The sequence below is a fragment of the Solea senegalensis genome, linkage group LG13 (genome assembly GCF_019176455.1).
Source record: "Solea senegalensis isolate Sse05_10M linkage group LG13, IFAPA_SoseM_1, whole genome shotgun sequence".
Taxonomy (NCBI): Eukaryota; Metazoa; Chordata; class Actinopteri; order Pleuronectiformes; family Soleidae; genus Solea; species Solea senegalensis.
The window spans coordinates 1,483,462-1,496,971 of record NC_058033.1 but is presented as its reverse complement, the minus strand read 5'-3'; the positions used below and the strand labels follow the sequence as shown (position 1 = coordinate 1,496,971).

The 13,510-nt window shown below is 42.2% G+C and overlaps 1 protein-coding gene across 3 annotated transcripts; it reads right to left on the bottom strand.

The window, feature by feature from the left end:
* Window positions 1–6,904: 6,904 nt before the first annotated feature.
* On the bottom strand, window positions 6,905–13,290 carry LOC122779443 (short transient receptor potential channel 2-like). 3 transcript variants are annotated; one of them, XM_044041800.1, is made up of 14 exons: window positions 12,990–13,290; window positions 12,057–12,749; window positions 11,763–11,963; window positions 11,509–11,673; window positions 11,249–11,423; window positions 10,804–11,004; window positions 10,558–10,720; window positions 10,373–10,465; window positions 9,397–9,589; window positions 9,165–9,292; window positions 9,006–9,078; window positions 8,795–8,909; window positions 7,115–8,140; window positions 6,905–7,070 (listed from the first exon to the last, which is right to left on the bottom strand). In XM_044041800.1, the coding sequence occupies exons 1-13, from the start codon at window positions 13,002–13,004 to the stop codon at window positions 7,143–7,145; spliced, it is 3,213 nt and encodes a 1,070-aa protein (XP_043897735.1). In that variant the 5' UTR covers window positions 13,005–13,290; the 3' UTR covers window positions 6,905–7,070; window positions 7,115–7,142. The 3 variants fall into 3 exon arrangements, with proteins under 3 accessions (XP_043897735.1, XP_043897734.1, XP_043897733.1); XM_044041799.1 differs by having other exon boundaries at window positions 6,905–7,074; window positions 7,119–8,140; window positions 12,990–13,289; XM_044041798.1 differs by having other exon boundaries at window positions 6,905–8,140.
* Window positions 13,291–13,510: the final 220 nt, after the last annotated feature.

Sequence of the window (13,510 nt, the reverse complement as noted above, 5' to 3'; positions counted from 1 at the left end):
TTCCAATTTGAATGAATGACATATTTTAGTCATTATTCAATGGTGTATTTATTGATTGAATTCTGCCTCCTCCATAGTTTTCACCTGTTAGAAAAGTCATGTGCACACATTCATCACACAGAAGTCTAATTCATGTGCTGATCATTTTTAAGCATCAGTTACTGGACCCTGGTACCCAGACTGTGTGGTCAACAGTCCAGAGAGTGAACCCCTGTCAATTGTTTTTTGTGTTTTTATGGCTTTTTTTGCGTTTTCTTTGGGAAAAAATGTGAAATAAAATGGCAAAACCCCCTGTTGTTATCTGTGTGGGGAGCCGGGGGAGCACAGTACATCCCCAACAACCCACTAGTACAATCTACACTTCTTGTTTCAAAGGCAAGAGCACTTACCACTACACCAACCATGTAGCACAGACATTCTTAAAGACTTCATCAGTGTGACGTTTTTTGGTGTTTTTGGGTCGTCTGTTACCGAAAGACGTCCAACGTCTAAGAGATTCACAGAGAGTGAATAGGTCTGAGAAAAGCTGAGGAAGAGTGAGGACAGTTGGCTCAGCTGGTTAAAGAGCTGCCTTTTAGTCTTGATGTTGACGGTTCAATTCCTTTATACTTGAAGGGTTAAGGTTCCACAGCCACAGTGAAGAGCTTCTTCCAACTGTCAAAAGGGTTTGTGGTGTGGTGGATTTGTTGGCAAATGCAATGTTGTGCCAGTCTGGCTGTGGCTGGTTCAGATCCACCATGCAAAGAAAGCAGAAAATGTTTTCTTTGCATTATTTTAACAAAGAAATAATTAAAACTGAATATTTTTTGGTTAGTGGATAAAAAAAAGACATTTGAGAATCATCATTTCCAGGTTTGAGAAACACTGATCAACATTTTTCAAACATTTTCTGGCCCAAACAAATACTCAATGAATGGATTAATTTGTCTTTCTGTAACAATCAGAAAACAACATGTGAAGAGAAATGAAATGAAAGGTGTGTGTGTTTACATGTGGAGCAGTGACGTCACATTAGCATTAGCAGGTGTAATCTGAACACCTGTGATCGGATCACGGGGATTTTAACAGCAGGTGTGAACAGAGCGTCAACAGAACATCTAAGAAATGTGTGGATCATTTAGGCAGCAGTGACCACATGTTTGTCTCCGCTGTCCTCGTCCTGCTTCTGTCTCCTGATAAACACAAAGTGGAACATTCCAAATATATCCACACAGAGGGGAACAGTGGAATGTACCAAGTCACGGAAAGTATACCATGGCCTTCACATGAGTGTGGCTTTGTGCAGGAGCAGCTCCATCTGAAATGAATCAATGTTCATGTTCTCATTGAAATGCTGCCACCTGCTGGACGAACGTTTCCCCTTCATCAAGCTGCTGAAAGGATCCACTTGTCGTTCTTATCTTAAAAGTATAAACATAGATGATTCATCTCAAAAGTTGTGTGTAAAATGTCACAGTTGTTTACTGTCATGAGACATGAGACTGTTTTTTCTTAATATTATTTCACTTGACAATCACAGTATAAGCACAGTGAGTTGAATTTGTTTAAAATAGATAAACAGAATCAGAATTAGAATTATTTACATGTAGCAGCACAGGATTATGTTTGTGTCAAAAATGTCCAAATATAAACTGTCAAAAAAAGTCATAGTATAGTATGTCGTCTAAAATCACTTAAAAGTCATAGTATAGTATGTCGTCTAAAATCATTAAAAAAAAAATCATAGTATAGTATGTCGTCCAAAATCACTTAAAAAAGTCATAGTATAGTATGTCGTCTAAAATCATAAAAAAAGTCATAGTATAGCATGTCGTCTAAAATCACTTAAAAAAAGTCATAGTATAGTATGTCGCCTAAAATCACTTAAAAAGTCATAGTATAGTATGTCGCCTAAAAATCACTTAAAAAGTCATAGTATAGTATGTCGCCTAAAATCATAAAAAGTCATAGTATAGTATAGTATGTCGCCTAAAATCACTAAAAATAGTATGTCTAAAAATCATTAAAAAGTCATAGCTAAAATCATAGTATAGTATGTCGCCTAAAATCACTTAAAAAGTCATAGTATAGTATGTCGCCTAAAATCATTAATAAAAAAATCATAGTATAGTATGTCGCCCAAAAATCACTTAAAAAGTTATAGTATAGTATGTCGCCTAAAATCATAAAAAAGTCATAGTATAGTATGTCGCCTAAAATCATTAAAAAGTCATAGTATAGTATGTCGCCTAAAATCACTTAAAAAGTCATAGTATAGTATGTCGCCTAAAATCATAAAAAAGTCATAGTATAATGTCGCCTAAAAATCACTTAAAAAGTCATAGTATAGTATGTCGCCTAAAATCACTTAAAAAGTCATAGTATAGTATGTCGCCTAAAATCACTTAAAAAAGTCATAGTATAGTATGTCGTCATAGTATAGTATGTCGCCTAAAATCATTAAAAATCATAGTATAGTATGTCTCACTTAAAAAGTTATAGTATAGTATGTCGCCTAAAATCATTAAAAATCATAGTATAGTATGTCGCAAAATCACTTAAAAGTCATAGTATAGTATGTCAAAATCACTTAAAAAAAGTCATAGTATAGTATGTCGTCCAAAATCACTTAAAAAGTCATAGTATAGTATGTCACCTGATCATGTGTCAGAGTCTGAGACAGAGGCAGAGATGACGACCACATTTTATAATCCTATTTTCAATACTACCAGTCAAAACCTCCTGAATAATTAATGTTCAGAGCAGTTCTGTGGTTGTGGACCAGAGCCTGTCGACTGCTGGACTGGGACAACCCCGCTGTTGTGGAACCTACCTTGCCATCTTTCAGGTTCTAACAACTGCCAAATTTAAAATAATAATGGATGAGAAACTTAAGAAATACAAAGAAATTCACTTTAACATCATCAGCACAAATAGCTCAGTCCATCTGATGATGGCTTGTGTCTCTGAGGTTGTGAGTTCAACTCTTACTGTCAACTAAACTTCTGCACTACTTTCAAACTTCAGACCAAAATAAGAAGTTAAAAATACCAGCAACGTATTCTTCTGTTACGCAGTAAGAATAGCTCCTGCTGGAAGAACAAGGACTTGTATGTCTGAGGTTGTTGGTTCAAATCTTATGATCAACTCAAGTGTTTGAGTTCAGTGTTCAAAGTAAACAGTCAAAAGCTCTAAAAGAAACTGAAGAACTGTGAAGAGCAGGTAGCTCAGTGGACAAGAACGCTGCTGTGAAGTCCTGAAATCATAGGTTCAGTTCTTGTGAGGAGCAGCTGCTTTTAAAGCTCCACATCCAAACTCAAGATTATAAGCAGACAGCAATCTTAGACGAAGGCGGCTTCAGTGGCGTGGTGGCTTTGTTCCAAACCAACAAGGTTGTGTCTCAACAGTGAGGTGGCAGGTTCACTTCCCAACCCTGCAGGTGTTCACTGGAACAGAACCTAACCTCTTGCTCACTGACACAACCACACAACAGGTGACCAACCCCGAAGGCGCCGCTCCGAAAGTGCCACCACCGTGATCAGCATGTGTCATTGGCTAAGGACACAGAGTGTCACAACATAAGACAGCCAGGTATAAGGCCCCCACCCCAGGCCAAGAAACCACATTAGTGGTGGTGGCCAAGGCCACCACCACCTAAGTGTCTTAATGTGGTTACCTTTTGCTGCAAAGTGTAATATAAAGTATTTGACCTTTGACCCCTTCCACTCCTCACCTCCCTGCCCTCCTCTCCTCTCACTCCCTGCCCTTCTTCACCTCTTCTCTCCTCACCCCTCACTACCTACCCTGCTCCTCCTCTCCTGCCCTTCTTCACCTCACCTCACCACCTGCCCTGCCCCTGCTCCAACCTCACCTGCCCCTCCTCTCATCACCTTACTACCTGCCGTGCCCCTGCTCCAACCTCACCTCTTGCAACCTGCCCCACCCTTGCAAGGCTGCGGAATGGAACCTGCAAGGTTGTGGAATCGAACCGCTCACCTTGTAACTCACACATTCCTATGGTTGTGAACAAAACCACTGCACCACCAAATCGTGCTGTATTTAGGACTTTCGGTCCCCTTTCAATCTTCACTTTGGATGTTGACCTTTAAAATTTCCTGGTCCTCACAAGAACTGAACCTATGACCTACAGACTTCAAAGCAGCATTCTTGTCCACTGAGCTACCTGCAACTTCTCTTCTTCAGGTTCTCTTAGAGCTTTTGACTGTTTACTTTGAACGTCGCACTCAAACAGTTCACCATAAGACTTGAACTCATAACCTTTGAGGTACAAGTCTTACTCTTCCAGCACGAGCTATTCTTACTGACCTGCAGAACAACACGTTGCTGGTATTTTTAAATTCTTATGTTGGTCTGAAGTAGGCAGAAGATTAGTTGATTGCAAGAGTTGAACTCACAACCTCAGCACTCCAAGACTGCTTCTGATGGTGTGAGCCATTCATGCTGATGATGAGGCTGTGACTTACTTGGTGTAATTAACTTTCTCGTTAATTCAGTTGATAGTGGGAGTTGAACTCAAAACCTCTGAAAGAGAAGTCATCTTGTGACAGACCGAGCTATTTCTGCAGATGACCAGTGGGTGAATTTCTTGGTGTTCTTGAGTTTTTAACATTCTCTGAGTCTTTCAAACATTAGAATCACTTTAATCAGCTGATCTACTTCATCTTTTTTTTTTATTTTGGCCACCATGGTGAAGCTCAAACAGACAGACAAAAGCTCATAGTATAGTATGTCGACCAAAATCACCTGAAAAAGAGTTTTAGAGACAAACAACCATTGAACACATTCCCTCTCACACCTTTAGAAGTCTTTCAAGAGTGGATTACCCATGACTTCACTGACCTCAGCCTGATTGACAGGTCACTTGGTCAATTTAGAGTGACCAATTAACCTAATCCCCACATTGCATGTTTATGGACTGTGGGAGGAAGCCAGAGAACCCGGAGAAGCACCACGCACACAACATGAAAAACTCCATGCAGAAAGATCCTGATTCCAAGTGGGTCTCGAACACAGGTCCTCTCGCGGCAAAGGAAAGAGCACTAACCACTACACCAGCCATGTAGCCCATTTTATGGAACAGACGTTCTTAAATATAAATAATTTCATCAGTCTCATGTTTTTTTTGAAGTCATGGGTTCTATTATTGAAAGACAACAAGGACAAATAGCTCATGTGGTTAAATGAAAGAATGAAGTTCCTTTGGTCAGGGGTTCGAATCTTACATGAAATGAATGTTTAAGTAGAACAGTGTGGAAATTTACCGAATCCATATTCATTAAATAGTACTAAGTAATTCTATGGTTTTTTTTTTACATTAAATGAATTGAGTATTTGAATGAATGAATGTCACATTTATTAATAATAATAATAACAATAATAATAATAATAATAAATGTATGTATTTAATTCCAATGTGAATGAATGTGAGACACATTTGAGTCATTATTTAATGGTGCATTTATTGATTGAATGTTGCCACAGTTTTCACTTGTTAACAATGTAAAAAAGATGTGAACACATTAAACAGAGGCTCTGTTAACGTCCGTGTGAGGTGATGAAATCACAGGTCAAAGAGTGATGGATTGTAGGGTAACTCTACTTATTTGTCCTGAAAGTTTCAATAAATCAATCTTACACACAATTTCTATTTCCTAATTTATACAACTAAGACATGAAAGCAAGAATAGGAATTGAAAACATTGACTGTTGAAATCCAAACTTGTTTTTTTTTTTTACTTTTACCTGCTATCTTTGCTTTTTTATTTTCTGTTAAGTGTCCTTGGGTGTACGTATAATTAAAAATACATATACAGTACAATTAAATGAATGAAATATGCCAGATTTCATAATTACATAAAAAAGAAAATGAAACAGCATTTAAAAAGCAAACTAAGAAACACATCGGATTGGCATTTAGTTTAGGTTTAGGTTTAATTAATTTACAGAGATGATTTATGCCAGATAAGAATGAGTAAGTGTCCGTATGCTGATGTGTGTCTCTTGTTTTCTCGGAAATAAGATGGAGTCTTTCGGGGCGTCGCGCAAACAGCTGCTGTCACACAGGTGGTTATTGTCTGGTGACATGAAATGATTTGTGCAAGTGAGTCGTGATAAAAAAGAAAAACATTTAAAAGTGTAAAGAGTGATGACACCAGTGAAGTGATTCTGTAACAAAGAGTGAGGTGTTTTTCCAGCCGAGCTGTCTGGGTGTTGCAGTGAGTGCCTTTGGGCCCCGAGAGGCTGCAGACGATTAATTAATGAAGTGGTGAGTTCATGCATGCGACCTCGTGGGAGCAGTGGGTGTAACGCAAGCTGAGACCTGCGCTGTCACACAGACGCGGAGGCAAATGTGATTGCAGAGTATTTCATTCCTTCAGAAAGCAAAACTGAAATTGGACACGGCTAATTTAAGTGAAAACAAACCTAGAGTAAGACTGAATGTAACTGTTGACTCCATATTTGACTCATTTCACTATATTATGTGCTTTAAAGGCACAATTTAGCAAGGTTATTGGTGAAGTTTCAGCTGAATGTCCCTCAGTCTTGAACCTTCAGTTAGCATCACAACTCGAAAAGATGTTGAGTTTGTCCATTATGGGCTGTTGTTCTTTCGGGGGGGGAAGGTTTGGGGTCGGAAAGTCCCGGTAATTTTGGTGAAATATGCACCAAGGTTTTTCAAAATCCAGGTTCAATTTGTCGTCATGAAAAACACTTCCAGTTTAGCTTCATCGTGAAATTAGACAGAAAAAGACATTTTCGAGGGGAAATGTTAGTTATTTTTACCTGTTCAAACTGGAGAAAAAACAAATAATAACATTTTACTGGTGGTGAATGTGCTGAGCTACACTATGTTCCCCAAATGGGGACCTTTTACTTTTACTAAACCTGTCAACTGTCCCTAAAATGAAGGCAGTAAATGGCATTTTATTTGCAGTCATGTATTTTTCAAGGTACATTGGCAAGGACTTCAAATGTTGACCAATCTAGAATAGTCTACAATTTGGTCTATAGCTGTTGACATATGTAGCTTTGAATCTTTAGCTCCATCACTAACAGATTGAAGACGTCTATGACCAAAACAATATTGGACACGGTGACCTAAAGAGCCTAAGCTTGACCTTTTCAAATGGATGTGGCAGAGGTCATGGTCTCACTCGTGTGCCATCAATCGATCCCTCCCCCTCTTGGGAACCAAATCCCGTGTCCTGGGAGCTGCTGCTGCCTGTTGGCGAGGGAATCATCTTGTTGCCGGATTTCTGGTTAATCTCTGCGTCGCCACGCGTGTTTGCTACGTCACGCTCATGCTTTCTTCCCTTCATCCACTTGGGCTCGGCTTTCTTTTCCTGCAGCTCTATGTCTTTGAACTTGTTCTCGAACCGCTTGGCGTTTGTCTTTTCGTTGTTGAGCTGGACGTCGTCAGCTCGCTCCGTAGTTTTCTCCACCTGCTTTTCACCCGCTGTGGTTCCTGACTGTTTCTGTACTTTGCCAACTTTCCCCTTCTCATCCTGTGAAGCCTCACCTGTCACCTTTTCATTACTCACACTTGCTCCTGCTGCTCCCTCCTCTTTAACTTTATCTCCTTCATTTTCGTTTTTTTCTGCTTCCACCTTCAATTCCGCTTTTTTCTCAGTCTGTTTCTCTTCTCCTGTCTCTGCTTTAGCTCTACCTTCCTCCATATTCACCACATCACAGTCTGTTAACTTCTTTGTCTCCTCTGCTTCACATGCGCCCGCCGGATTCTGCTGTGTACTTGCCGGATTCTGCTGTGTACTTGCCGGATTCTCCTGTGTACTTGCCGGATTCTGCTGTGTACTTGCCGGATTCTCCTGTGTACTTGCCGGATTCTCCTGTGCACCTGCCTCCTGTTTTGTATCCGAGTCAGCTTCACCTTTATCCACCTCTTCCTCTTCCTGGTGCACTGTCACGTGACGTGATGCGTTTTTGTCCTCATGACTGCTGTTAAAGCCTCTGAAGTTGTTCTTGGCACCAATGATGTATTTCCCCAGTATGGAGGAGCCATCCTTTGTCAACGCATCATTGCCCATGTGTTCGTCGTCCACCAGAAACTGCTGGATCACTTTCATATCGCTGTGCATCCTGCTGACGGCTTTGCTCAGCTCAGTGATGCGATTTCCAATGTCTGAGGGAAGAGAACAGTCCAGTCACAATACTGCATTCAGACACCTCACTGATAAATGATCCTTTTTTTAAATGTGTTGCCTTTAAAGACCATAATTACAGCAAAGGACTGGACACAGCTGTAGCCAATGAAATGGCAGCAACTCGACGCATTCAAGTGCCAAGATATGGTCAAGACCACCTCAAACTGAGCAACAGAATGAGGCGGAAATGTGATTTTGTTGACTTTGAACGTAGCGTGGCGGTTGTTACCAGCTGCCGTGATCTGAGTATTTCAGAAAATGCTGATCTCACGGCATTTTCGTGCACAACCATCTGTGGGGTTCACAGAGAATGGTCAGAAAATGAGAAAATATTCCAGTGAGAAATAGTTTTACTCTGCAGCAGCAGATGACACAACTGGGTACCACCCCTGCCACTTTACTGACGATAACAATGATAATAATACTGGTATATAGATATATGTCTACTATAAGAGTAGACATATTAAGTGCATAGATATGTAAATGAGAATATAGTAAGGGAAGTGCTTCAGTCTGGTTTTGAAAGCACACAGGGCAAAACAAAAAAGGGGCAGAGTAACTGATAATATATCATTTTTTCTGCCAAGTCCGTGATTTTTTTTTATCTTTAATTTAAATTGAGTCACTGTTACCTTTCCTCTTGGTCTCCTCAAACTCCCTGCGAGCTGACTCAATGTAGCGCTGCACCAGAGCCCGGATCACCTGCTGCCGATAAGGTAACTGGGCGTCCTCACCTCCTTTATCATGCTTATGACATGAGCACAACGCAGCACAGGGTTCGAATGAGCAAATACATCATTATCTGACTGCAGATGTACAGATTTCAGTGAAACACAGACTCACCATCGAGGCTAAAGGTGGATATTTCTCCTCAGAATTGCATGCGCAGCAGCAGCAGATTCGCCTGAAGATTCCCCTGGGGCATAATTTCAAATAAATGTATTCAAATAAAAAGCATTTGTCTTTGCAGGTCAGACGCGTTCTGACGTGTTAGAAGCTCACCTCATGACGTAAAAGAAAGCTTTGGGCGAGGGGATGATGTTGAAGGGCACAGGCATGGTGAGGCCCTCTCTGAAGTAACTGAGGTACAGCTTTGACCGAGCAAATTTCCACTCAACATCTGCGTCATCCTGAAACACACATGTTGAGATGTTCAGCATGCTGCTGCTGCTGCTGCTGCTGCTGTTGTTGTTGTTACTGCTGCTGCTGCTGTGACACACAACTATCTCTTTACCTCGATTTTCTGGAAGGAGTTGGTGATCATAGCAATGAGCATGTTGAGCAGCACGATGACGATGACGAGCGTGAAGATGCCGTACAGGATGCGTCCCACAAACTCTGCTAACACAAACTGTGGCATGTCCACGTAGTCCTGGTTGGCCACGCCAAACATGGTCCAGAACAGGAAGTGGAACGTCTCATTAAACCTGCGGGAGGGCAGAGTTTTTCAAAAACAGTTTTTCAACACCACTGAAATCTGGATTATTGTATCAACAGCCAAAGCTGCAAGAAACCCTTTAAAATATTTCCAATATTGATGTATTAATCATTTGTGTATTGGGAAATGACCAGTTTTACATTTTAAGGAGTAAGCTGTATAGAAATGAGCCCGAGTGACCAATTTGTGATGTTAATTGTACATCAGTCGACTTATAACATTGTATATGCACATATTTTTGACATGAATTACTCAAATATGTCTCTGCAATATGCTATACATCCTAACAGTGACAAGTTTCCAGGTTGTCACTGCTGCCAGGCCAAACAATAGTCCACCTTTAGAACATGTAAGAATGTTGTGGCCAGAGAGAAATATTTATTTCTTAAAAAAGGAGTTCATAAAATGTGAAATTTGAGTCAGGCTTCTGCATCTATCCTTAAAATGTGAAATTGTTCATTTCACTTCATAACAAAAAAACCTAGCTTTTGAGTTGAGGTTACTTAAGATTAACTGTAGTTGGATTATCTAACGTTGTTTGTAACTTACACATTACAAACACTATAAAAACTACAAACCTGTTCCCAACTATTTGCAATTAATCCGACGCAATTACAAAACCACAAGCGATCCTAAATATTTGAGGAGTACTTAAGGGATTATTTTTATGACTTCCATGGCCCAACTAGGGTTTGCAGCCCATACTTTGGGAATCCCTGCTCTTGCTGTTGGAAAATATTTGCAGCTGCCCTAAGGATCAACAGGCTCCTACCTGCCCAGATGTGGAGAGATGACGTAGGGTACATAGACGTTGTTGATGCCACAGAGGAAGGCTGTTCCGATGATCATCAATATAAACATGAATCTGAAAAAAGGAGAGGGGAAAAAAAGTCCAGGGCATGTGTCATGTAAAATAAAATAAAGTGCATCAGGAGGAACAATGTAAAGTGACTGTACCTCATCATGTCATCGATCATCTTCCCAATTGAGATCTGCAGGGTTCCTAGCGACTCGTGGGCTGGAAGGATATACGCCAGCCGTGTGAAGCTCAGCATGCTGGTCACTGCAAACAGCACCTCTGCAATCAGCTGAGGATCCTCCTGGTGCCAGTCATTACGCACTGCGGGACAACGTCACACGGCCACTTAATCCGGAGAGCATGAACAACATAACAACTTGGGAGCTGGGACTTTGTCGCCTCACCGGTCTGCGTGAAATAAACACACTCGGCATTGCCAGTGTGATCATGGCAGAGGATGTAACCCTTCAGCACGATAAGCACGCGCAGCGCAAACGACGCCAGGTACATGCTGAGCACCATCATGTCCAAGCAGTTCCACCAGTCCAGGAAGTAGCTCCGCAGCCCCTCGATCCACACTTCCTTACACTCGTACCAGAAGAATCCTGCATGTGACAGCACAGCAATGAGTCTCCTTTAAAACACACTTTCAGGGATGATTTGTTTTCATTTAGAGGTCCAGTGTGTAAGAATGTGTGTGAGAGACCTTCATCACCATCAAGGAAGTACGCTTATAGAAACATGGCAACATGGCCCTTGCGTAAAAAGTACGAAAAAAACAAAAACTACATGTGCGTGACCATCTAAGAGAGTTACACACGGGACCTTTAAAACACAGAGCAAACTTACCAACCACCCACACCATGTGGAAGGAGCTGTGAAGGATGTTCTGCTGTCGGGAGGCGAATTTGTCTCGATACAACTCCATCGTGATGGATTCTCCGAGTAATGTGATGAGAAACCACAGATAAGAGGCAGAGTGGAGAAGAAACTTGATCACAGGAATCCTCAGGATCTTTCCTAACTGGTAAACACAAACAAAAGAAAGTCAGCCCCAGTGTTGTACCACTTCATCAGAACGTTGAAGAAACATCTATTTTGACTGTGACCTTTGACTTTGGTGCAATCCAGTAGATAAGGCAGAGGAGGGGCATGGTGATAAAGATGCCTACAGAGACAAACAGCTTCCAGATGGTCCTGCTGCCTCTCCAGCCTGACAGGTGTCCACACCAGATGGATGAAAGTACCTGCTGGCAGATCGGATGCGCCACAAACTACACAAAAGCGGACAGACGGAGAGATTATGGATCAATAAAGTGGCATCTTTACTCATCTCTGCACGAGAGTCTGTGCATCTGGTCACCTGCTTCTGGTTGTAGTTGACGGCGAGTCGCAGCCGCGAAAGGTTGGGAATTCCCTCCTCGAAGGCCTGCTCGTCCATGTCGTCCTGGCTGTCGTTTCCACAGCTGTTGAGGATTGTGGTCACCTCGCTCTGGTTGCGACACATGCCCAGCAACTCCACGGCAAACTCCTGGCAGAGCTCCTCCAGGCCCAGGTACTGCGGCTGCAGGAGAGAGGGACACAGCCAAAGGTCGAGCAACAACACAGACACCCAATGTGGACAGTAAGCCTGGATTATCGAGGAACGGCCTCACACCTTGAACTCTGGCTCTTTCTGCGAGAGCTTGCGGAGCTCTCTGCTGAGACTGAAAGCACTGAGCATGGCGTCCTCGGAGGTGACGGACAAGTAGGCTCGACTGGCGATGCCACGGTAGGTGTTGATACGAGACAAGGAGAACTTCAGCAAGTCGTACTGCCGCCCATTTCGACACTCCAGGCAGGTGCAGGATATCTTATGTGGCCATGGGATATTGTGACCTTTCTGGGAGAGCATGGCCACTATTTCATACAGGTCCTTCTGGCAGGCTAAGGTCAGCGGCGTCACACCAGGGGCAAACTGGGAGTTGTCAATAGAGTGGTCAAAGATGGCCTGAGAAAAGGAGTGCACGTCCATCTTGTTGCCCTTCTCTTGGTCGAGGCGGTCCAGCAGACGCTTCACCACTCTGGGTTGGTTGGTGTCCACGGCAACCAGCAGAGCCTCGTGAATTTGTCGGAAGTCAAACTTGACCCCCTGCATGAGGGCGTCAATGGCGTCCTCGTTGCCCAGGCGGATGGACAGGTTCAGGGCCTCCCTCCACTGCCGGTCCTCAGATTCATCCAGCTGACGGATGATGCCATCACCGGTCTGCAGCAGTCCACTCATTAGCTCTATTTTGCCTTCCTGAATGGCTCCGATGAGCTGCGGAGGGAACTGCATCTTCTTGCTCATTATCTCCCGCCATTGTTCCGGCTGCAGGACAGTGCGGGTCAGACACAGAAATTCAAATGTCAGCAAACGATACGATAGAATAAAATCTAACATGTAAACATTCTGTTGGAGAGGTTATACAATACTAAAGAAAACAGGATTCCTTCTACACACGGGTTTAGGACTAGAGCCAAATTGAGATTATGAGAACAACCCATGGATAAAATACAGAACCATCAAATAAAGCAGGATAATTGGAGTAGAAATAAAATAACTGCTTACCGTGAGGTTTTCCATTTTTAATTACAAAACAGCAGCGGTGGGCTTTGGTCCTAATGGGGAAACACAATCACATCCTCCAGAGAAATGAAAAAAATATGTCTGTTTTTTTTCCCCACCACCAGCTATTTTGATCTTAAGCGATAAAGGTGCAAAGCATCTGTAGATTTCACAAGCAGCTCCTATCAGAGGACTGAGCACTTCAGTGTCCTGCGATCATGTGCTACCAGCTGACTGCATGAAACCAGCACCCGCAAACTCAACAACACTCTTCCAAGTCCCCTATGGGGCAAAGGCCAATTAAAACTCAAAGTGTTTCATGCTCGACTGCGTTCAAACCAACACTGTTTCTTCATTCAAACAGGTATTAACTCTGGTCTCCCCATTGGAAACAGTGCCACGCTACAATTAGGATAACGGATACTGAACAGGCAGCAGCTGTCATCACTTGTCCCCAGAGGAGTTCTGAGCGGTGGAAAAAAACAAGTAAAACATTTATTGATTATTCTTATTAGTCTGCTTTC

Excerpts from the sequence above, each read along its gene's own strand:
- LOC122779443 (XM_044041798.1), bottom strand. Across the intron at positions 11,964-12,056 it reads AGAAAGAGCCAGAGTTCAAG|CCGCAGTACCTGGGCCTGGA; the intron begins GTGTGAGGCCGT and ends TCTCTCCTGCAG. Across the intron at positions 9,590-10,372 it reads ATCTCTCCACATCTGGGCAG|GTTTAATGAGACGTTCCACT; the intron begins GTAGGAGCCTGT and ends GCCCTCCCGCAG.